The sequence below is a fragment of the Dryobates pubescens genome, chromosome 19 (genome assembly GCF_014839835.1).
Source record: "Dryobates pubescens isolate bDryPub1 chromosome 19, bDryPub1.pri, whole genome shotgun sequence".
Classification (NCBI taxonomy): domain Eukaryota; kingdom Metazoa; phylum Chordata; class Aves; order Piciformes; family Picidae; genus Dryobates; species Dryobates pubescens.
Genome location: NC_071630.1, coordinates 9,830,293 through 9,855,619, shown reverse-complemented (window position 1 = coordinate 9,855,619; position 25,327 = coordinate 9,830,293). Strand labels below are relative to the sequence as shown.

Genomic DNA, 25,327 nt, shown 5'->3' with positions numbered 1-25,327 from the left:
CTTTGGTTTTGTTGGGTTTTTTTCCCCTTGGCTTTTGCTGTTTGCAAGGATTTAGATCTTAATCAGAACATCCTGTGAATCCCATTCTAAGTATGTCTGGCAGTCAGCATTTACTCAGAATGAGAGCATGGGTTGCCTCAGCTCAGCAGGTTTAGCTGAAGGAGGAGAGGCCTTGTGAAAGCAAAGGAGGATGAATTGTTGGCACTTCTCTTTCCTTAGCCCAGGAAGAAAATTTGCAGACTAAATTTGTGTTCAAACTAATTAAGGCTCTAAGTTGGGACAGTGTGTACCATGCACTGATTGCAGACCACCTCCGCAGTTCGTTGGGATTGGCTCCTACTGTTTTTATCACCAAGTTTAAGTTCATAGAGTGCACAAAATTATTTTTTTGCAAAAAAAAGCAGCCCAGACTTGCTACAGAGCTACACCAGGAGTGAGAATAACCTGCTGCAGGTCTAACAGCTGTAATATCAGCAACAAACACAGAGTCCAGTTTGAGGTCTGTAGCTAGTGGCATGCCCCAGGGGTCAGTACTGGGTCCAGTCTTGTTCAACAGCTTCATACATGACCTGGATGGAAGGATAGAGTGTACCCTCAGCAAGTTTGCTGAAGATACAAAGCTGGGACAATTGACTAACACAGCAGAAGGCTGCACTGACATTCAGCAAGATCTGGACAGACTGGAGAGTTGGGTAGACAGGCACCTAATGAAATTCATCAAGAACAAGTGGAGTCCTACACCTGGGCAAAAATAACCCCCTGCAATACTACAGGTTAGGGGTTGACCTGCTGGAAGACAGCTCAAGGAGTATGACCTTGGAGACTTGTCTGACCAGAAACTGACTGTGAGAGAACAATGAACAGTTGTGGTCAAGAGGCCCAGGGGTATTCCAGGATGCATTAAGAAGACTGTGTCCAGTAGGTCAAAGGACGGTCGCCTTCTCCTCTACTTTGCTGTCATGAAGCCACATCTGGAGTACTGTATCTAGTTCTGGGCTCCCAATTCAAGAGAAACAGGGGAATATTGAGAGTCCAATGGAGGGCTAGAAGGATGATTAAGGGACTGGAACATCTCTCTTGTGAGGAAAGGTTAAGAGATCCTGAACTGTTTATCTTGGAAGAGAGAATACTAAGAGGAGATCTGATCAGTGTTGACAAATACTTTAAGAGGGGGTATCAAGAAGAAGGGCCAGTCTCTTTTCATTGTTGCCCAGTGACAGGAAAATGGGCAACAGATGCACACTGGAACATAAGAAGTTCTGCCTCAACATGAAAAAAAACTATCTTTTTTTTTTATCTTCACTCCCAGTGACTCCACTTATACAGATAGATACACTCAGGAGCTGTCAGTTAAAGGTAGCTTCAACATAGCTCTGATGTGCAACTATTGTCCTGCTGGAGCAAAGTAATGGCACTCTGGAAACAAAATGTCCTGTGTAGGTCTATCACACTTTCAGGCAGAACCCTGCCAGGTACCTCACAGCTGCCACAAGCTGCAGTGGAGCCAGGATGAGTCTTACGGTGACTCTCCCTTTGAGTTAGCCATAGCAATACTGCCTCAAGTAGATGTATTCTGCACACCAAAGGAGCAAGAACTTGTCAAGACCAGCCCAAATCAATATCAAGCAGAAGCTCTGTACAGTTTCTATGGTGGTGTATGAGACCCCAGGAATATGAGGTCATCAGATGCCAGCAGAGGGGCAGCCACCGGCAAACACTATTAACACTCCTTTCCTGATATCAGGAGGTTGAGCAAATGTTTACATGGAAGATTAACTCTTCCAGAGGCATCTGGCACTTCTAAGCCAATTCCCTCAAACTGGCTGGAAGTGAGTATTTTCTGCAGGCTATGGGTATTTTCATTGTAGTAAGATATATAAAAGGTTGCAAGAACTGCCTCTCAGCTCACACAGTCAGCAAACATCCCCATCAACCCCTCAATGACAGAAAGACTCAACATCTTCAGTCACTGACATCCCAAGACAAACAATGGGGTGCAGAAACCACATACTGCAATGAGGAGCCTCAGGTAACTTTAGGGTAAAAAGCCCTCACTTCCTCTCTTCCTCACAGAGGAATCTTCCGATGCTTTAGCAATGCTATTAAGAGACTTCAACTAACAAAACAAAAAAAGGTCTACTCAGGCAGGCCCCTTGATGCAGCACCCCCCATTGCTGCACCTCAGCACCAGGCAGGACACATCCCCTCCCATACCTGGAGTTCCCTGTATCTCCATTGCACAAAGCCAGTTTGCCAGATGTTTGGCTTTAAGCTCTACCCAGTATGTGGCACATCCATTATGCTGCCCTTGCTCATGCTTAAACATCCTTTGCTGCTTGATGCTCAGATTCAGCTGACACCACTGGAGCTGGGCTGGTGCTCCCTACCCTTTGGACACAGCCATGCATTCTGGTGCACACAAGTCTGTCACCACATCCCATTTGCTTCTTCACCCCATGTATTAAACCAATAGGCTGAGCAGAATCGTTTATCTTCTTGTTTTTAGCATCTATCCTTTTACTATTAGCCTTTTTCTCTCCTTAAAAACACATGAAAAATGAAGAGGGAGCAACAGCATGGCCCAAAGCCATGTTTTTGGGTCAGTGCTGGTGAGTGGTGCCTTTTGGGAATGTTTTTGTGGTGTTTTGGTTTGGTTTTTCCCTTTCCTTTTTAAGAACAGCACTTCCCACTCTAAAGCAGAAAATTTACAATCAGAGTGGCAACATTTGGAGTGATCTAAACAACAGTGTATTATCACATGAGCATGTAATTCAAATGAGACTGTGAAGCAGCCAGCTCCCAACATGAACTTTTAACACAATTCCACATGATCAAACATTGTTTAGAATGCTGGATTTAAGCCTCTTAGTTGAATTAAGGGACTATGCCAAGCGTGCAACACAATTCTGTTGCTGCATACACATTAAAACATAATAATTGTATCATGTTTGCTCTGTTTTCCCTCATTCATCTTTTTAATTAAATTAAGCCTGTAGGACTTTGTCCTTCAGGCAGTGAATTGAGTTTCTTTGAGAAATTAAAGGCATTAAGATGCTTTCTGAGATATGCAGAAGCCATAACAGTGATTTCTAACCCATTTTCTGAAAAAGGTAGGATTCTCCCACACAGCAGGGGAATAAATCACCCTCAGGCCATTCTCAGATGCACATCTTCATCTTGTTTGCTTTCTTTGCTGTGTCACACACACATCAGAGATTTCCACACAGGCTGGTGGATTGGTGTCAGCACATGTTGCTGACAGGGTGCTCCCACAGGACATCTGGGACACATACTCTCACAGATGGCTGCTATGGAAATTACTGTGGATAAAGGGCAATAATATTTTTGTCCATTATGAAACAGGGTTCAGTGTGATATTCTTTCCCTCAAAGAAAAACAGCAAAATAGTCAGCACAGGTTGACTTAGTATGAGAGTGCTGATGTGCATTGTCCCACCACTAACCTTTCCCCATTACCACCCAAGGCCACTGAGAGCAGGTCAAGTTTGGGGCACCCACCCCTGTTATCACCACAACACCCCATGAGAGAACAGGTCACCCTGGTCCCAGGGTTTTGTGGGGTGTGATGCAACAAAAATGAGTAACACAAGTAAGGCTTCAAAGTAAGACATTTCATCCCAGTTCACAGTCTCATCTATAGCACTATTTAAAGACAGGTGTTGAAGGAGGTGTTGAAGGAGGTGGTGGAGGAATTGCAGCAGACATAGTTAACATGACCCTGGAGTGTGACATGCCAGTGGAGCTGAACCTGCTCACAGCCATTTCCTGAGTGTCACCACACTTGTTGCCACTACCCTTTTCTGTTTACACCAATTGCTATCATCCTCTTTCCTTTAGATCTTTCATTCTTACACTCCTTGGCTCCTTGCTTCTTCTTTCAGTTCCTATCTTGGAGTTTGAAACTTGTGCTTTCAGATCACAAAGGGAAAGTCCCAAATCCAGATGAGCTGGATGGAAACATGGCCAGAATGCGCAACTGTCACTTCTGAAAGGCTCCATAGAAAGAGCTGCACACTCTGCACCTCCCAGAGCTCTGTCAAGCTAGTAGCAAAGGCTGAACTCGCTCCGTTAGGATTTGATACCAATCCTATGAGCACTGAGCCATACTACTTTTTCACTCAGTGGCAGGCAAAAATCCAAATTCTTAGCTCACAGGATTACTTTCCAGCTTGTTCAGTGCTCTTTCCAAAGCTAAAGGGAACAATAGGAACAGAGACACAAACTTGGATTGTTTCACCTACGTATTCCAGGCACTAAACCTGTGGAGACTGTTTATATCATCGTAATTACTCTTGTACTCTTGTTAAAGCCAGACTCATTAGCTTAGGTCACAATGACCTATACAACATGCTTAAAACCTCATTTATCACATTAAAGAGATTTAAAATTCACCTCTTTTCATGAGGTGTCAGAGATTCTTGATTTATGGTTTGGTTATGCTTTAGAAGCAAAAGCAATTACTTCTCTTCCTACAGTAAAAGCCCACTACCTCAGGATTACCACAATGCCTCTGTAATTGAAGAGCAACATCCCTAATGTTCAGCTTGGATGACAAAAGCACTGGCCACTGAAATGCTGCCTACAACAATGTCAGCATACCAGGAAGCACTACCACAGCTGACAAGTTTCAGCAGGAACCAGTCTCAGGCATCTCAGGACCCAGTGTGCTGGGTGTTTCCTGGCAGTGGCAATACTTTCCATTTATGTGTCCTAACACTTTTCAGACACACAAACCCCAAAACCAACAAAGCCACCACCCACCACCACCCTTAATTTCCTTGCAGGAGCCAAGGTCTTTTAATTTGAGCACTTCTCCTTTGAAGCCTATATGAATTTTATTTCAAAGGAATTTTCTTTTCTAGGAACACTTTATAGGATGACTTCATCTTGCACAACACGTTTGGGTGTTGCATCATTTTGGGAATCCAGCTGGCTTCCAAAACATAGCCTTAAAGAAGCTAAACCACCAATGTTTCATCCTAGAAAGGATTTCAGGATCAGTCCCTCCAGGAAAAATTACCAAACTCATGTATTTGTCTCAAACTTGCTGTCAATAATTAGAGCACTGATGGGTGCTGATGGCCAGGTGTAGACTGTGATTGAAACAAATGAAAGGTGACCTATTTCAGTTGTACCTCTGCAGTTCTGTGCCCAGAGTAGTTAATTTACAGCAAAAACTGATTTCACATCCCTGAGATCTGAAAGTTCCCTTGAAGCATCTGCCTGCCACAGAGAATACATACAAACATTATTACAGCTTTTCTTTCAGCTATAAACAACCCCCCCTCAAACAAACCAGGGCACACAATCCTAGGAACATGCAAGTTATTCCCTCTCTTCTCAGGGCAGCAGGGACTCAAAATGGCAAAATCTGGAGATTCTCAAACATTCACATAAATCTTAACTGCAAAAGGTCATTTTAACAGTCACATAGTCCAATTTCAAACACTTTAGTTCAGAAATAAGTGAGATTCTGTTCACACATAAGTTAGAAAAAGTGACTCTCCTTTCTCACCCTCCCTGGTTTTGGCCTCTACTAGCTAAAAATCAGCTTTAAGCTTGATGTATGCATTGGATGCTATATTGATGGCTTTGGCTTGAACAACAGTCATGCATAAACACAACCAAGGCAGCCAGCATAAGATGCCCTTATGCAGTAGGGGCTGCTCAACCTCCTACACAGCTTGAAAGCAGTTTTAATCCTTGTCCCCACATGAGTCTGTAAGCCTCAGTGGCCCAGAGCTCCCCACTCTTGTACACCATCACTTTTATCCAACCCAAAACTCACCATCAGAGGCCCTATTTGAACATGCTTTAAAACTGTACAGCCCTCTTCCTTACCTTCAGGCTCATGGAGAGTCCCAAACATTCAAAGTGCTTGAAAAGCAGAGCTGGTCCTTTGGCAGATGGCCACCAAAACTCCCCCTCCCTGGCCAGTCAGTGGCACAAAATCATCTGATATTTTACCTCTTTTCCCAGCATACAGTGCTAGAAGCATGCATTATGGTTGTCATCAGGGGCACTATAAAGAGGACAAGTGGATCCAGAATAAAAAAAAGTTATAAAACCAAATTACTTCACAAGTCTCCTTTTATCTCACCACAGTTACACACCTTAAAAGCAATTGTTCACATGAAGAACAGATGTCAGCCAGAGTATTAAACACAGAGTAAGAGAGTGAGAGCCCCAGGACACCAGCCAGGAATTTGTTTGGTAAAAAACATCCAACAGCATTTACTTCTTGGCCACAACCTACATTCTAAGGCTGGATCAGTGGGATGTGTACAAAACCTACCTTTTAATCATTATTCCTACAGTGCATAACCCCTTTTAAATTACACATGTGTGGTTTTAATATATATATATACACACACTTGATTAGTGTGAGGCATTAAGTGACATTTTAAAGTATTATTTATTAGTCCTTTTCTTCTAGGGTTACAGCAAATGGCTTCAGTTTCTCAGATGCTTTTCTTCATGCCACATGCTTTTTATTAGAAATACTGTCTTTGGAAATAGACCCAAATCATGGTGGTTAAGTGGGGGGGTTCTTCAACACATAGGTTTACACTGCTAGAACTAAACATCCTCTCTTCACACCTCTAAAACAGCTTTGCTTTTGGGTCAGCCTTTTTAGTAATCAAAAGGGCATAAGACCTAGACACTGGTCCTTGAGACCACATGGTGACATCAGCTGTGATATCCACATGGGGATGTTAGCCACAAACAGGCAGAATTTATTCTGCACTTCTCCCAGCCTCACAGTTTGGATTATTTGCAATGCAAGGCATTAGGAAAAGAAGTTAACCTCTAATACTACAGCCCATTAAATGACAGATAATTCAATATCTGTTGCCACAGAATTGTCCTTAAAACACAAAGGAAGATCCCTTCATGAATAAAAGAATGACAATCTTTGATGCTGTGATTGAGACAGGTTAAAATATCTTTGTAGTTAGGTGAAGAGATGAAAAAATGACTATTTAGAACACAAGTTTCTCAGGACATAAAAGTTAAATAAAATAAAATCAGGTCTTCCATGTAGATGCCTGGTTTCATGTCTGCTGTGTGCAAGACAACATTCCTATTAAGAAAGTGAAGAGGAGAGGAGGAAAAAAAATAGACATTTCACAATCACAGCCAAATAACAAGGCAACAATTAAAGATTACAAAGATTGCCATACAAAACAGCTAATTGGCTGCTATAAAGCATTTTGGTTATATAATGCACCCAAGGGCAGAATTCCAACCCACCTAAGTTACACCTGAACTGGGCGCTAAGTGAAAAACAAGCCAGTGTCTAAGATCGTGATGGAGATAGGCTGACGGGCAACAAGTTCCCTCACCCTGAAGGTAGCCAAAATTCAGAGGTTGCTGCCCAGCATGCCCCTGGCTCTGCACCTGCCTTTCCTTTCAGCTCACATCCTTTCAGTGTTAGGATTTTGTCTTGCCCAAAACAAGGCGCTGACTGCCAGCCCGCTCCTTTTTCCTGGAGAAGATCCCTGCTGCCTTCCTCAGTGCCTGCTGCTATGGGAATTAGGGCAGGCCAGGAGGGGGGGGGCTGTAGCACTAGTCCCCAGAAGGCACAAAGGGTCAGCTGAGGCAATCTAGTTACTAAATATTTTGTATTATGTGCTTTTGCTGACAAATAAAAAAAATATAAAAAAAAAGAAAGAAGTGGGAAATGAAGGAAGAAGTGAGCAAAGAGATAGAAGTAGTCACAGATGTTTCTGGGTTGAATATTTTTGTTACATTTTCTGTAATCAGGGGGCTGATATAAAACCACAAGGAGATAAAGCTCAATAACAAAAGCAGTAATCATGCAAAATGTCCAGGAGAGGAGGATTTCCACACTGGTGCACAAATTAAAATGGTTGGCCAAGTCTGCTGAGCATCCTCTGGGCATTTACAAGAGCCTTGCACTAACGTAAAAGATGCAGGAAGGAGATGGAAGAAGTGTTAGAGATGCACATTAAAGTGTGCTTTTGTTCAGCTGACTGCAAGAGTCATGAGTAGGACTGACAGAAGACGAGAAACTGCTCAGGAGGGAAAGCATCTATGTTTAAAGCCCAGAAAGTAATGACTTTTAATTTATCTTCACTAGAAATGAAATGCATCTTGTCAAAGCACTGCACAGGACAGATGGGCAAGGCAGAAAACTCAGGGGGACAAGGCTTTCTTTTGAAAATATCACAGCCATTCAAAGCCTGAGGATGACACAGGCAATGCCAAAAAAAGGGATTGGGGTAAGAAAAATATAGGTAAGCTGCCCAACTTCTTGGCATTGGTGAGAGCTGACCATATACAGTGTGCAGGGACAACCAGCAGCAGAGAGGGCAGCTGATGTTCCTTCAATAACTTTAGGGACGAGGGGTGACCAAAATCTGTTGTAAGATGGATATCAGACTCTGTAAAAGCCAACCTGAAGACCGACTGATCTTAGAGGAGCAAGCCAAACCCTCCCCAAAACAGAGGGAGACACAGGAAGGTGTCAGGAAAAATGGACAAAACCACATGTCCTTCATAAACCCAGATCCAAGTAAGAAATTGTACAAACAGCAGAAGTGAGATCAGAGTTTACTAATAATTAACAAAGCACAGTCATGTACACAGAATGACCAAGACAGTCACATCAAATTACCCTCTGATATACTGGCTATTACTTTTTCTAATACTGAAGGAAGGAAGGAGCTTGTTTGCTTCTTCATGAAGGTCTTGGTCTATCATTGTTCATTTTCCCCACCCCCATCTAGTCTATGTTGCTTAACCTAGCAAAGAAGACACATTATAAACATCACAACTATACTTCACAAAATTTGGAGGGGGGAGGAAGTCAATCATTTCAATCATTTCTCAGGACCAACAGCAACAGAACTGAAAAGAAAAAAATCCCCAAAACAACACAACAAAACCAAACAAAAGCCCCCACCAACTCTAAACATAGTAGACTGAAGCTGCAATGAGAAAGACTTGCATTAGAGGTTTCTGAAAGTCCCCAACAAGAATATGTGTCACTCTTTATAATGTTCAGTGAGGTGGCTGATTCTCAAGCAACAGATAACCTTGTCTGTGTGACGCCTTTTGAAGCAGAAAGGAACTATGTAACTTCATGAGATACCTTAAACAGAAGGCAGGATACAAAAACATCAGGCAAACACTGGAGGCTCCCCAAAAACACCCTGTGTGAGGACAGCTTTCTGTTTACCCACTGCTTTTCCTGAACATTGCTCTTAATACAAAGGTTTGCCTCTGTTTGCAAGGCAATGTAAATGCAATTTAACAAAGACAATACAATAAACACCAGTGTCTGAAAGCAGTTTTTCATCCCTGTTAAAGTCAAATAAGACAAATGATGATGGGATGCCTCAGAGATCCTTGCTTGCGGCTTCTGATGTTCTTAACGCCCTTGGGACAGACTTAGGACTCAGCATCTTACTAATGATAAAGTCATAGAACCAGAGAGGAAAGTAGCAGAAGATGCAGAGGGGCATATAAGCCCCTTTGCCAGGAGTGTACAAGCCGTGTGGTCTCTTGGCCAGCAAAGCATGCAGGATAGCACCCAGCACGGGGGAGAGGTCAGCATCACAGTACACAGGCATGTGCAGGAGGTAGCTCTTTAGCTCCAGGAGGTAGTCTTCACCATAGTCTTGCCTTGTGTCTGCTGGCAGTTTCTCTATCAGCTCCTTTTCTTGCTTAGCCCACAGGTCAGCTGTGCCTTGTATACCTGCAGTAGCAACAGCATGGGACAGCAAGTCAGTCTGGGGCCAAAGTGAAAAAAATCACCTATAGTTAGCAGTCAGTGAGTTGTTCTCCAGCACCACCCTGATTCACAGTAGTTCTAAACTGGATTGAACAACTGACAAAACGGCTGCTCAGCCATGAGTGCTTTTACCTGGAAGAAAAGGGAAAGCACAAAGCAGACTACACAAAAAGCATGGGGTTCTTACATCACTAGGTTACCAGCTCTACCCAAAAAACCAAAGCTCTCTCAAATCAGCACTTTTTCCCCTTCCCTGCCACCCTCCCCTTCTGTCTATTTATTTTGTGTGTTTTCCTAACTAGTACTTATTAACAGAAGTGAGCAACTGAGGAAAGGTGGGCAAACTAAGATAACCAGCATTCACTTGGGTGCTAAGCTTCTCTTTCACAAGTGACACTGGTATTTCAGTAATGACTTCCATGAAGGATCAGGCTTGGGTTAGTCCAGATTTTTGGTTAAATATATATACACACATACATATATAAATAAAATAACTCTGCTTTTTCCCCCATCTGCATAATGCAGGAATGAAAGCAGTGGGTTTTTTCCAATGCACCTATTGCCTAGCTGTCATGAATTAAACATCAACAATAAAGAAACAAACAACAAGAAAGTAATCTTACATATTTAAATCTCAAATACTGGGATTTGTTTTGATGCATGAAGCTCTGAATCAGAAGACTGACAACAGCTAAGCAGGGCCTTGAATGTAAAACCTCAGGTATGTAACAGTGACCACAGAGGTGATGTCAGAGCCCAGTGACCCACAGGGCCCCTTCCCAGCAGAGGAGGCATTCAAAGGAGCAGGGGTTTATGCAAACAGCCATTATGCTTTTCATCAGCACAAAGATTGTCTCCATGAAGGCACCAGGTCTTGCTGAATAGGCAGCAATGGGATTTTATGCTGTCCTCAGCTGCCAGGCATGTACACAGAGCAGGAACCTGCAGATGGGTGTGAGGTACAGTGAGGGTGAGTGCAGCCAGAGATGAGTCTGTGACCTGGACAGGCTGTGCAGAAAGTGCTCAGAGCAGTAGGAGGAGGAGAAGGAGGATTTGGAACAGAAAACAAAAGGAGCACAGCAGAGGGAAGGAGTAGAAAGATCAGAGACTATATAGTGTAATATTGACAGCAAGTGCACAGGATGACAGGTATTGCTGCAGGTACTTTGATGCAAGACTGAGCAGCTCAATAAAGAGAGCTCAAATACAGAGAAACTTAGGACTAACAGCAGGTCCTGAAGCTCCCATGCAGGACAAGCAAGCCATAACACTCTAATCAGTGATACCATGATACCTGGTTTGTTACCTTGAGCAACCAGAGCAAAGGAAACACATCAATTGTTTGAACCTTGCCCTGTCTCAAAGCAAAGAGGTCTCTGCCCGGGAGAAAGGCTACAATTGCAAGGCAGAAAGAGGCACTGTGCAGAAACAGAGGGAACATCTTGATTTCCATAAGCAATGTAAAGAAGGGGAGGAAGTTCAACTTCTGAGAATCACTCAGGGCTCTGTTTGGGGACACCGGACTAAGAGGAAAGAGGCAAAGCAGAAAACTACCTGAAATGTCAAATACCAACCTGTTCGGAAGCCTGATGGATGAATTGCAGCAACTTTAACTCCCCATTTGGAGAGCTCTTGCCTCATTACTCCAGAAAACATGGACAGAGCTGCTTTTGATGCACCATATGCAGCATATCTTGGTAGCGGAATGCCTCCTGCAGGAGCAATATAAACAAGATAAAGCTCGAGGCTGGCTCTTTCCAGCCTTTATTTTTGTGATTTAGAAGGAAGATTAGAGCGCAACTGAAATTCTATGGCCCTCCCTGAGGTTAAAGGCAAGTCAGAGAGGGTATCATTTCTTCCTAGAGGTTAAAATATAAAAAGTGAAAGCTAAATTAGCAGTTATGTACAGTAACACCTGGTAAGACGCCTTGTATGGCAGCAAAAATAAACTGCATTGTGATTAAAAATTGCTGAAAGTTGTGACTGCTAGTTCCACAAACAGATTGGTTTAGTTCACAGAATTAGTGAAGCAACAGTTTAATGCTCCTGTTCTTGTTGTTACTGTAACAGGAATTTCAAGCTCCTGCTATAAACCACAGTTACAACAAAGTAATCTCAATTCTAGCAAATGTATTTTCCACTTCTTTCCAGGTCGTTTCAGAAAGAGCAGAAACAGAAGTGCAGGAATGGGGGAAACCACAGCTGGAATCACACCCCTGAGGCAACAGAACTCCCTGAGAGCTATCACAGCAGCAGATCCCCTTCCTATCATTACATCCCACCTTCTCCAATCCCAGCAGCATTTGTTTAGATTGGAAAAAAATTAGAAAGAAATCAGCATTTTAGGTGCATTTAAAGTAAATCATCTGTTTGCAAAACAAAAGCTTACAAACAGACCTCCTCTGTTTCAAGAGCTGGCAGAAGGTCACTTCAGCTTTAGAAAAACCCAAAACCGCTTTGAGCATCTTACTATTCTCCAGCCTCCCCACTCTCTCCACAAGCTTGGTGTTATCACCACACAGAGTATTGCTGTCCAATTTAGGAGTTACCACAGCCACCACAGGCTGTATTGGCACAGCAAGCAGGAGGGAACAGAATGGGCAACCCTCCTCTTGGAGGCACATCACTCCTCCTCCTGCCTGCATGGGCAGCTGGCCACATCCTCCCGTACAGTCTGTGTTTTGGACATCACACATTTCTCTCAATGTATTTGAATCTTTTAAAAGATAATTATTTTATATAGGGGAATTTTCTTATAAGATACTGGTGCCACTTTTTGTGGTTTATACTGTATCAACCAAGGTATCACAGGAGCTTCCTACACAGTCATCTCCTTTGAAAAACTCAGGCCAGTTATACATTAATTATTCTTCTGTATGTATCTGAAGAAGTTTGGGTTTCAATTGGTTTGAGCCAATTGAATCACCTCATTTTTCCCTCTGAGGTCAGGCTAACCTCAAGTCCAGTTAAATTGGCTCTACACAGACAGGAATAGATTCAGCACAGTGAGACCTCACTAACTTTTCTGCTAATGTTTTACCAAAGGACCCTCAGACCCTGTGTTAAGAGGAAGCTATTTACCCAAACCAGCCCTCATGAAAGGACATCTGTGCAAACAGCTATAGTTTGAGCAAGGTCATTATAAACTCCTGTAAGGGCAAATTACTCAACACAAGAAAGCTCTCCATTTATCCCTGGAAGGCAGCTCAGATTCACATCAAGAATTAAGACATTTGCCCCAAAGCATGGAATGTGTAGGCTTCACTTGCACACTCAGAGAAAACAGAGGTCTGTGCTGTCTCTTTGCTTGCAAGGTCTAATGGGCAGAGCAGCACCAGAAAGGTCCTTCGAGTAATTCTGATTTCTTTAAGAGTCAGCAAGAAGCCATAAACACAGGCATGCAGGTACAAAACATAATTGGGACTAAAAAAATAGCCACAGAAGACCGCAGTGTCAAAGCTAGGCTGAGGGCACATCCTTGATGTAAGCCATGAACAGAAAGCAGCACCTGCACAATCCACCTCAGCAATACAGCAGGAATTGAGGGGACTGTATAGAAATAAGGTCCAAGAAGACAAGGCAAAGGAAAATTTGGCAAGCCGATGATACAGTAAATCCTTAAGAGGTCTTCAACTAAAATGTTTTCCAGCATCATAACATTCTGCTCCTAGTAGGTTTAAGTTTCAAAGGATCATTCTTGCTCCTCAGCTGTTAGCAACCAGGTACTGTACTATTTCTGCTCCTACATCTTAGCATCTCAGCTGTCCTTCTAGACTAGAAGGTCCTGTTATAAAGGCACATCGGTAGTAAGCACAGGATCCAATTTATGGCAGAAAACTGCAGAGCATGTCATATGCTCCAATTTCTAAAGACCATTAACAAAAAAATACCATTTTGCTAAGATGTTAGACTAAAGTATTTTGAAAACAAACAAACAAACAAACACTACTTTTAAAGAAATACAAAGACACTTTCTCTTCAGGTCTCAGGTTATTAGCAGACCATGCTCTAAGACAGTGTAGTTTGTAAAGAACCATAGGATGCAGCAAAGAAATGTGGCTGCCTTCTGCATTTCAAGAATTAAACTCTGAGGCATCTCCGTGATGTGGCTCAATGACACAAAAACTGAGGTGGACGCAGACTTCTGCTGGAATGTGTTGTAGAAACCTGCCTGATAAACCACCCATCTTTCTGCAAGCTCACAAAGCTATCACTCAGCATCTGTAGCAGAAGATCTGAATTGTACAGTCTTTTATATAACAGCATATTTTTATCATATGAAACTCTCCTGCTTTAAGGTCTGGGTTCTAGGAAAAGTTTCCTAAACATCATGAAAACCTGCACTATTTACCTAGATACTAACTCCCCAGGTGTGCTGACAAGCAAGACTAAAGTGTTTTGCCAAGGCAGTTAGTTTTTTTTCCTGTTGCACCAGAAGTTTGGTCCTTTAGTTCAACTCACCTGCCATGCTGGACACATTGACCAGCCTCCCCTGGGATTTCCGAAGTAACGGTAAGAAGGTCTTGGACAGCTCTACAGCCCCAAAGAAATTCACCTCCATGCATTGTCTGTATGTGCTCATGGGCATCAGCTCACCATCAGCAGGGAAGCCCAGGATGCCTGCATTGTTCACAACACCCCAGAGTCCTAGGAAAAGGAGAAAACACAGGGCTGCTATAGAGCAGGAAACCAGCTCCACAAAAATTAAACTGATGAGCTGCATGGTGTCTCCAGATCAAAGCAGAGATAATCTGGAGCTACAGATACACAGTATGCAATGCGTGACCAGACATCACCATTTTTTGTATGTCCCAGAAAGCAGAAGTCGCCTACATAAATACCTGACTTCCCACAGACTGTGGCATGGAAACGACCTACACATAAAGCACGATGCAGCCAACAGTGAAGAGCTGCACTGTGTAAGCAACTACACAAGTGCTGCCATTAGAATGGAAAAAAGCATACCTGTATTTTGCACCTTCTCTGAGACTTTTAGAAACGCCTCCTTGACTTGGCTGATGTTGGTTATATCCAGCTGCAGCAGAGAGAGTCTCTGAGAACAGGTCCGTCTCAGTTCCTCTGCTCCTGGGCCATCCTTGTTCAAAACCCCAGCAAACACAACAAAACCCAAGTCATCCAAATGTTTAGCCAGTGCATGTCCAATTCCAGTGTCACTTCCTGAAAGCATCAAAAAGACACTTGAAAAGTGAGTCCCTAAAATAAAAAAAGCCACAAAAAACCCCAAAGCAGCACATATACATGCAAGTGTAACCAGAAAGATGAAATAAAGTCACTGACTTATATATGAGAGTAAGAAGGAAGTTTCACATCTGAAGGTTTGAAGAGATGAATGATTACAGGTTCCACAAAGACTGACAGACCATGTTCTATTGGCTTAGAGCTGATGGCATCAAGTCATGCACTCTGACAGATCCTAAGACTTACTTTGTACATACAGAGCAAATAAAACTCTGATTTGCATTATACAAATATTCAGATTGAAACATGATGCCAAAAGTTTCTGGGGGGGAAAAAAGAGAGAGAGAGAGACAGAGAAAAGAAAAAACCACACACCACAAATATTTTAGTTTGAAATTTCAGATGGACAAAGCACTTAGTGCACTGGTGTTCAAACTGTTGCACTCCATTCAAAGTAGTATGATTTTATTCAAACCTCTACTATCCAGATCCTTCTGATAAACCCACTCTTGTCATAGACTGTGACCAAGCCAGCTAAGCACCTGGCTCTTTACCTGCAAAGGAGTTCCAATGCTTTCAAATCCTAAGAAATCTCCAGAATGGCATTTTTAGGCTAAGCCAAATAGCATCAACTATTTAATTCATGTAGACATGCATCAGAATTTCTCTTAGCATCTCTAGCTTCTTCCAAACTTGGGCCATCTAAAGCAATGAACCACCAAATGCAGGAAGCGCTACAAGAACAGCCACACAACCAACCTGTGCAATCATGATTGTGCAATTCTTCCCACCAGGTAACAATGATAAATATCTAACAAATTATTCAGTTGATTCATAAGTCTCCATTTGGCTGCTGCTCCTATCTTAAGATACTTCAAATTGTTTTCTCTCCTGCTGTCTTTCTCTCATTCCTGTTTCCATTCTTCCCACCTAGAGAAAAACTTATGTGCAAGGGAGGAAACATTTCACCCATTCTCACACCAAGATTCCAAATGAAGTTACACAGGGCTCTGCTAGAGGCAGGGAGAGAGGTTATAGGGACTGTGCTGCAGGAGTTTTGCAAAGGATAAAATTGGGAAGAAAATCAGGAGTTTAAGAAATGAATGCAGTTCTCTCATTGTAAAGCAGGTATGTCAGCATGTCCCACAATACTGCACCACACCTTCAAGGATCAGCCAGTCCAACCTTTCTTGGGAAAAGCAGCCTATATAACATGGCCCAGCACCCTGATCAGCCAGCAGTGTGACCAGCAGGAGCAGGGAAGTCATTCTACCCCTGTACTTAGTACTTGTTAGGCCAGTGCTTTGAGTACTGTGTCCAGTTCTGGGCCCCTCAGTTTAGGAAGGACATTGAGAAACTTGAACGTGTCCAGAGAAGGGCAACAAGGATGGGGAGAGGTCTCAAGCACAAGCCCTATGAGGAGAGGCTGAGGGAGCTGGGATTGTTTAGCCTGGGGAAGAGGAGACTCAGGGGAGACCTTATTGCTGTCTACAACTACCTGAAGGGAGGTTGTAGAGAGGTGGGGGTTGGTCTCTTCTCCCAGGCAGCCAGCACCAGAACAAGAGGACACAGTCCCAAGCTGCACCAGGGGAGGTTTATGCTTGAGGTGAGGAGAAAGTTCTTCACAGAATGAATTGTTGGCCATTGGAATGTCCTGCCCAGGGAGGTGGTGGAGTCACCATCCCTGGAGGTGTTCAAGAGGGGATTGGACGTGGCACTTGAAGCCATGGTTTAGTTAGTCATGAGGTTTTGGATGACAGTTTAGACTTGATGATCTCTGAGGTCTTTTCCAACCTTATTGATTCTATGATAATCTTAAAAGTGTCTGCAGCTGGGGAGTCCACCACTTTCCTAGGGAGATTATTCCAGTGGCTGATTGTTCTCATTGGGAAAAATCTCCCATGGTAGCAACTTGTTGAAGCTCAGCTTCAAAACCTGAATGCAGGACAATGGTCTGGGACTCCTGCCAGTTTCTCACTACTTCCTTGTTTGTGAAAGAGCTGCCATAATCCCTGCCTAGCTTTACCAGCAACTTAAAAAGGCTAATCTGCCATTTCAGCACACTGAGGCAGATACTACCATAGGTATTCACACTTGCCTGCTCCTGCACTCAAAACCCATAGTCAACAAAAACTGACTGCCAAAAAGACTCATCCTAATCATGCTAGAGCTTCATCTCTGGGTTCTGTCTTTTAACTGGGGCTTTAGTGTTTAGATAAATTCAAAGTGATTTGAATGAATGTACTAAATGCCAGGATCAATCAGTGTAAGATGTTGTAAATAATTACTCATGCTCTACTTAAAGCTTTTTTTTTTTTTTTTAAGGAAAAATAAAAGGGTTTTGGCTTTTATTGTTTTGGGGTTTTTTGATGCCTGCAGTTTGATGAAGATGCAGCAAGCACCACATATATCATACTTCACTCCTCACAACCCTGCCTCAAAAAAAACCCCCAAGAGAACAAGCCTGCATTCTTGGAATTCCCTATAGAGACAAGAAGAGGCCTGCAAATACCCCAAAGATATGCCAGATTGCTGGGTTTGGGGGCGGGCTGTCTTTCCTCCTTTATCTTTTAGTGAAAACCACCTATTTCTAGATCAAATCCTTCCCAGAAAGTACCTAGGCACAGAGCTGCATATTACTTGAGTCTGACATCACAGCTCAACTTGGGAAAGACAGAGTGCCCAACAGCCAGGGGTGGGTGTAGCAATTCCAATAAGGAAATAAAATGTAGTGTTTCTGTGCCTGCTGCTGGTCTTGTCCCCAACTTTTATCAAGACAAATCCAATCTGAGTTTTAGACTTGTTCTTGAAGTCCAGAGAAACTTTATCCTGCAACTCCTAACATTCAAGCAGCAGTTAGGACTCTACAGGGAAGAAAGAATTTTCCCCTCCAATCCCTTGCTTCTATGTCAGCAATAACAATTTGTGAATGACTGGAAGATTTATTATAAGAAAGTCACTGCTGGCTGTAACTGAGTTGTTACTGAGAATTTATCATCCACTCACGCTGAGCATCAGAAGTGCCAAGTCACACATCAAGAAGGAAAAGACCAAGTTAACTAGAGAAATTCATCTCACTGCACACAGAATAATCAAGACAAGAATTTTACAATTCCTGCTATTGCAGATCTTCAGGGATATTTAATTTTTAAAGAGGCTGGCTACTGGGTCTACAAAACTACACTAAGCCCAGGAGCTTCTGCTTAAGGACAGTGAAACACTCAATCTCAGCAAGAGGATCAGCAGAAATGTTTCACCAGTGACTTTAAAACTGCTCACATACACACAGTTATTCATGTGAAAAGGCATTTTGACAGCTGGGCACAGTTTTTCCCTTAGCATGGTACACTGATGAACTGCTGGGTTAAATGTATAACTCACAGCAGCACCTCTTCAAGGCACATCCAAAGAAGACCAGTACAACATTTGACAAAACCCAGGCAGAGAAGCACAGAGATTACTCCATCCTCTGGCCAAAGGCAGCTGTCTCAGACATGATATGTGGCAGCTGCCCAGAGCACAGCAGCATTCCTAAACCCTGCAGGGCTGAAAGAAAGGAGAGGAAAGGGGGGTGGGGGGGAATAATGAAAAAAATTATCATTTACCATGGAGTGCCTGTCTCAGATCTTGTCTAAATTGGAGAAAATTACACCAAAAATTGATTTAAAGGCACCTTACACCTGCACATGCATGCAGACACACATCCTCGAGTTGGCATGGAGAAGAGTACTACAATTAGAGCAATTTAACCAAAACATGTGTTGAGCAAAACTTTCCTTCTAGTTGATGGAGGATTTAATTGATTGCATACCGGTCTGGATCAAATAAAGACCAAGAAGAGCCTCCTCAGATGTGTCAGCTGTCAGAGATGTCCAAACTTGTATTTCGTCAGGACAGTTGCAGCAGAGGTACAAAGAAAGCACACTGACTTACTGGATCACACCCGAATGTTCTTCACTCCCCATGTTCTCTAATTCAGATTCCCTAGAGAGGTAAGCTCCAAGACAGAGCTTTTTCCTGAAGAACTGCAGTCTTACAAAAAGCAAGGAGATGCCCAGGTGTGAGCACAACCCCTGTGTTTGCAGGGGTGGGACAGGAGTGTTCCCCAAATCCTCCCCCCCACCCTTCACCTGACATCTATCTTCATCTCAGACACCTGCAGGGAGAAACCCAGCTGGCAGATAAACCAAGAGCGGAGAGCTTGCTGCTCATCTCATCCTCTCAACTTTTGTATTTAATTGCCCTATTAATGCTTGCTAGGCAAATTTAAACTATTTCCAGGTGTCCCTATAAAACAAAATGAAATTATGCAAAAAAAAACCCCAGATCTATAAACCAAAGCAACTTAATTCAGCTTTCCAGAGGGCAAATATAGAATATAAAGCAACAAAAAATAAAAGAAAGAAAAGGAGGGAGGAAAGAGCAAGTTAACAGTGCAAGAAGCAGTTGGCAGGCACTCAGGTTTAAAGTTTGGATTAACACAAACAACCAACATTTAAAGTTTTAGATCAGGAGAAAAGCCATAAAACTACAAGTGCCATTCCTGAAAGCTACAAGTGCGTTTTGAGCAGATCAGAGTGTTAATAGAGACTGAATTCATTAGCTCTGCACTTTCACTGCTAGGGAAGGTAAATTATTTCATACATTGTTTCAGAGATGGCACCAAACCAGTGCCTAGAAATTTATGCATGCCATACACAGAGTGCACTGTGTAAATTGGCACACTAAAAGATAACCATACATCTATAACCACTGCAATAAATTCAAGCAAACAAAAAGTAAAGTATGAATGTAGTGCTTCAAGGCTTCCAGAAATTAATGTCTCTTCTTAAAATTAGACCATCATAAGTCTTCTTATGCTTTTTGCATCAGTTAGTTTCACAAGTATGTCTAAAAAGCTACTTGAAAAGATTAAATGAGACACTAAAAAATAAATAGCATCATTAAGATGCTTTTCCACTTAATTTCAGAACACTTATTTACCTGGAAAAAGCATCTCTGGCAAAGGAAATAAAATGAGGAAAAATAATAATAAAAGGAAATCTTCTCAGCATGCATTTGATAGATATCTAAGCCAAGGACACAAAGTTTTCCATCCCACTTGTGAGAAAAACCAGCTTTTGCTTCCCGGAGCACATCTGCGGCACCCTACCTGTGATGAGCACAGCTTTGTCGCCCACGGGCAGCAGTGCCCTGCTGCCCAGGTACACAAAGATGAGGCACATGGTACAAAACACCACCAGTCCCCCACCAGTGCCCAGCATGGCCACACACAGCAGCCCCAGTAAGGTGGGAAGGAGCCTCCAGACCAGGAGGTTTGCTTTCTCTGCTGGGCTCCTCTTGGCTATGTAGAACACAGTCACCCCAAAAAGTATGGTGACACCCACACAGAGCCATCCAAGGAGATTGCTGGTGAGAGCATCCATCAGCAGGGGTGAGAAGCAGGCACACACACACCCCACCACCGGCTGAGTTAAAGCAGGTATTGCTAAATGCAGCGTGTGTTATATAGGAGCAGGGGGTGGGGCAGAGAAGGGAGACTCTGTTTAAAAGGTTTGACATAATCTCACTTACCCTTGGCATCAGCAAGAAGCAAAAGCCTTCCTTTTCTTACCTTTTATTCCTTCAGCCTGACAGCTCCACCTTCTGAATAATATGCTGGCCGGGTAATGATTGACAGCACTAGGAACTGACATGGTGTAGCAAACGAACTGTTATATGTTTTGTATGTTTAAAGCCCCTTTTCCAAGGGACTGAAAAAGGAATAATTTCCTTTATGGGAAATAGTTGGAATTTCCTGCCTGTTAACTTTTGGTGTAGTTCCACTGCAACTGATTTTTGATGGGCAAAGACAAAATCAAGTCAGGACAGGGTTATTTATTCTCTGTAGTGCAAACTCAGTGGTTAGAGCTGGGATTTATCACCCCACGGGTCACCCTTCTGTTTCAACAAAAAGCCCAAAACGACCTTCCCTGCTTTAGTGCACGCCTCTGGCTATTTACCTACTTCACGTTCAGGGAACACCTCTATCTAATTGACATGCAGGGGGGTCTGGGAGACTCAGAAGGGGCAATTGCTGGTTTGCTATTAAGGGCATTTTGTTAAGTGAAAGGCATATAACACACCTGAGATTAAGTCTTCAGTCTTCCAAGGACAACTTTTCCCTTAGTTTTGACAGGAATCACTGGTTCAATAGCCAGAGCAAGTTAGGTTATTAAAAAAAAAAAAAATTAAAAAGTGATCAATTAAATATATATGAGCAACTTAACACCTCCTGGGATGTACTCTGACAGTTATTTAAACAGTCAGAATGATTTAAAATCCACTCAGCTAAGAGGATTGAAAAACAACTGAGGCATATTTAACTCTGCTTAAAAAAAAAATAATCCATGCTAAATGGTTTGAGAGAGGAGCCTGAGTTATCACACAACAAGCTAACATGATGTAGCTGGTTTTCTGGAAGAAAAAGTAGTGCTGACCTATTTTATTTCAGACACACACCAGAAGATTGAAGGGCAAGGTGCAGACCAAGCATGATACACAAGCACATTTCCATTCCATCATTCCTATGGGGTTTTATGGGATGACAAATCTGTTGAATGTAATTTTTTTTACAGCCAGAGAAAATGTTTACATACCTCTACAGGTAGCTTACATTAGAGATGAGGTCACCTTCTTAAGGGAATATTACCCTTAAGGTCTGCTTGTGAACACCATCCTTGCACCAGTGCACAAAGTGTAAACTGTTTCCACTTTGCCATTTGCTGCTTCTGCTTTTAGTAGCATGCTGGTCTTCAGGTCAATTACACCTTGTTACAGCATCTTCTTAAAGATTTCCTTGGAGAATTCAATTTTCTCTCCCTGACTACCATTTATTACATGATTTAGATGACCACAAATATGCTGGCACTTAAGGCATTAACTCTCACACTTGAGGATACAGTGAGCTGGAGTTTTTCTCTAGTGGGATGAGGGGCAGAAGTGACCAGTTCCAGCCTCATGTCCACCATGGCTCCTATGGGGAGGGAAAAGGGGTGAGTGAGAGGCCAAACCATGGTGGCCACCGTGCCTAGTCTCTACAGAGCAACTTCCATTTGTGTCTTCCCCTGTGCTTCATGCTCTCCTGCTACATTCTCCACTGAAAGGTTTATGTGCACATGCACATACTCTCCCTCACTGAATCACAGGGTGAGGGGTTCTATGGAGTGCTGGGCATGCCATATGCATGTATTATACACACACCTGCTGCAGTATGCTGACACAACACCCATCTGCACCCCCAACACTGCAGAATGACTGCAGGAAGGGCTGCTGGGCACTGATCTCTGTCTGAATTAATGCTGAATTTCTATTTTTAATATAAAATAGCACCACCAAAGGCTTTTTTTAATGAGAAGCTGACCATGTGCTCACCCTGTTGTATGAATAAAACCATATGTAAGTGCATAGATCACATACACCATGAGACAGGCTGCTATCAGAAGGAAGGGTATGATCTAAAAATGGCTAAGAAACATTAACTTGGAGCGTGCACCTCATGAACCCTCTGCACTGTCTCTGACACCAGCAGAGACAGATTGCTGCTGCTTGAGGATTTTTCAGCACAGTTTTGCAATGAGATAAGTTTTATCATCTCATGCTCACTATCCATCTTAAGAAAGCATCTACTCTCCTCTCCACCACTTTGGTCTGTCTTTAGTTCTCCCAGCTGTACTCCAACGCCAAGCTGAAATTATGTTTGCATTATTTCCTATTTCTCTATGCCATGCCTATTCATGCTATGAATATACACCCTCATCTCACCTTCTTCTTGATAGTTTTGCTGGAGAAGATATAGCTCTTCCAAATTATCAGGGTGTATGTCAGCATGACATCTGTGTTACAAGGAGAATGAATGTGAGCTAATTGGTTTTGAGCTGAGCTTGATCTACCTTTGCCAGGACATTTGTCTTTCCTCCCAGCCTTTCACGATCACACAATAACTCAGTGCCCTGTCCCTCGATGTCCTGGCAATCTACATATTCTATACTGATGCCTGAAGTTCCATGGTTAACTCAAGCCAGTCCCAAATATGACTCAGACCAGCCTCCTGGCTGAATGGTTCTGTTGTGTGATTGCCTACCCTCACTGAGCTCTTTGGTCTCTGTGTATGTTTCTCATGTTTCTAAATGGGCCTTTGCAGATCTTAGGTGTGCCCCACCCTTTAAGTCTCTTCATGTTAAGTGATAACTTTTAAAGGTCAGTTGAAGCAATGACAAAAAGTGACTTTCATGGAGAACTATCTTTCATAGTAATCTGCAACAGTCATGGAGTCTTTCACTCTGTGTGGTAGCACTGCAGGAGACTTCACCCAGGACAAAGCAAGGACAACTCTCCAGTGTGGGGGATCTTTATCACAGGCATCCATTCATGGATTCCTTGTTCTTTAGGCACAATCACCTCTTCCCAGATACTAATGTACTTCCTGTTTCTTTAAGCTTTTCTTCCACCATCCTTTGCTGAGTCAATATTTTTCAGTATGATAGCTGCACCCTGTGATTTTGATCTCTGTTCTCAATGCCAAAAGAAGTGCAAAATGTTTGGTTCCCCTATTCCTTTGAAATGTGGTGAAGCGGAGTCTGTTCATTACTTCTTTGAAGTGCACCACCAAGCTCTTTTTCTCTTCTACTCTGGTAATGACCACTCTTCTGCCTTTGCTTTTCGTGGTTCCATTTCTGGTTTAGAAGTTCTCCTGCTCTTTATTGGTTTTAGAGCCTCTGTGACTTTCCAGCATAGTAGGAGTTTCCAGGCCTTCAGCCTGTCTCTGCTACCTTACATTGTATCATTTTTTTTCTTGGCATTTTACAGTGCTAGTAAATGTTTTTGTTTTCAGCACTTTCCCTTCATCCAGAAGTACCATATGCCATATCCAATAGCTGCTGTCTGTTGATACTCTTGTGTCACAGCTGCCACAGGGATTACATTGTCTAGAAGCATGAACTTCTTATACAGGTGCAGTTTCGATCCAAGCTTCCTCTGCCAGTTACAGATTTGTTTTTCAGTTCAGGCTAGAATTTCTTACAGAACACTTCCATTTTCCATTTTGCTCTATTTGCTGATTCAGCCTTTTTCAGCTGTATAAAGCAATGATTGTCACTCCCAAGAGCAGCTGCAATGTGTGCTTCGTGTGCTTTTGTGGCTTGGGTAGAGGATCTGCATTTCAAGTTCTGTAGAGAAGTTCTTGGCTGCGAGGCTTTTCTTGGAAAATCATTTCATCAGAAAATAGGCTGGAGTCTGTTTCACCAAACAAGTCATTAAACAAGACAGAAAAATGATTCTCATGAGTGAGTACAACTATGGGCAGGGGAAAAAAATAGTTACTTTGACTACAGCTTCTGAGAGTATATAAACACCTTCATACATTTAGATTTTGGTGGCTTACTGGCTACACAACTGCTTGTGAGCTGTAAGTCCTCGATGAAGAGGCTATTGAACTTGCACAAACTAAACTCATTTAGGCAAACAGGCTTTGTTCCTACAACTACTACTCATCTTCTGTACCAAAGCTGAGGTAATCCTCTGTCTTCAGCCAGTTACCTATTCATGCACTCAACTTGAAGCACATGAATTATCCCAGTAAAAACAACAAAACTATTAGTCTACCTAAACCTAGGAATGTAGCCAAGTACCTCTGTGAATTAAGATCTCTGAACTTAAAAGCATGTTCTGAATAAGGGCAAAAACCCCAAAGATTATGTGCAGCCGAAAATAAGGCTGTCCAGACTCTCCTTTGTCTTCAAACTATATCCCTTAGGGAAAATAATTCCTGTCAAATAAAGCATGTATCCATTAAAGAAAAGTAAGAAATATATTGTATCTGTGTGCTACTAGGGACTTTGTTTTTAGGAATACAGTAATTGTAAAGATTGTAAATTCAGAGACTGTAATTTCTGAAGATCACTTGGCAGTGAAGAAGCAGCTGTAGCTCACCATTTCGCAGTACTAAATTCCAACAAAAGCTAATAAATAATAATTATTTCCTTAGCTAAATCTCCTGTTACTTTCTCAACAGTAAAGACCTCCAAGTAAGCAACTTTTGTACTAACAGTCAAACTGGGCCTGTAAATCCTTTTGGCAGGTACCCATGCAACATACACCTTAGCATGATTCAGTCTTCAAAAGAAGTAACTGTAGCCTGCCTGTCCCACGTGCATCCAAGGCCTGCAGCAGCTCCATCTCTGCTTTGAAGCAGAAGGTCTCGTAATAACGTGCCATATGAAATGAAGCCATGGGCTTTAAGTTCTCCCTTAGTATTTACATGAACTCTAATACACCCTTTATAAATTTTCTGCAATAGACAAAACATCTC

The 25,327-nt window shown here is 42.6% G+C and overlaps 1 protein-coding gene across 1 annotated transcript; it reads right to left on the bottom strand.

Annotated features, from left to right (window-relative positions):
• Window positions 1-9,385: 9,385 nt before the first annotated feature.
• On the bottom strand, window positions 9,386-20,405 carry HSD17B2 (hydroxysteroid 17-beta dehydrogenase 2). The gene is made up of 5 exons (XM_009901172.2): window positions 20,132-20,405; window positions 14,746-14,958; window positions 14,242-14,427; window positions 11,355-11,492; window positions 9,386-9,744 (listed from the first exon to the last, which is right to left on the bottom strand). The coding sequence occupies exons 1-5, from the start codon at window positions 20,403-20,405 to the stop codon at window positions 9,386-9,388; spliced, it is 1,170 nt and encodes a 389-aa protein (XP_009899474.2).
• Window positions 20,406-25,327: the final 4,922 nt, after the last annotated feature.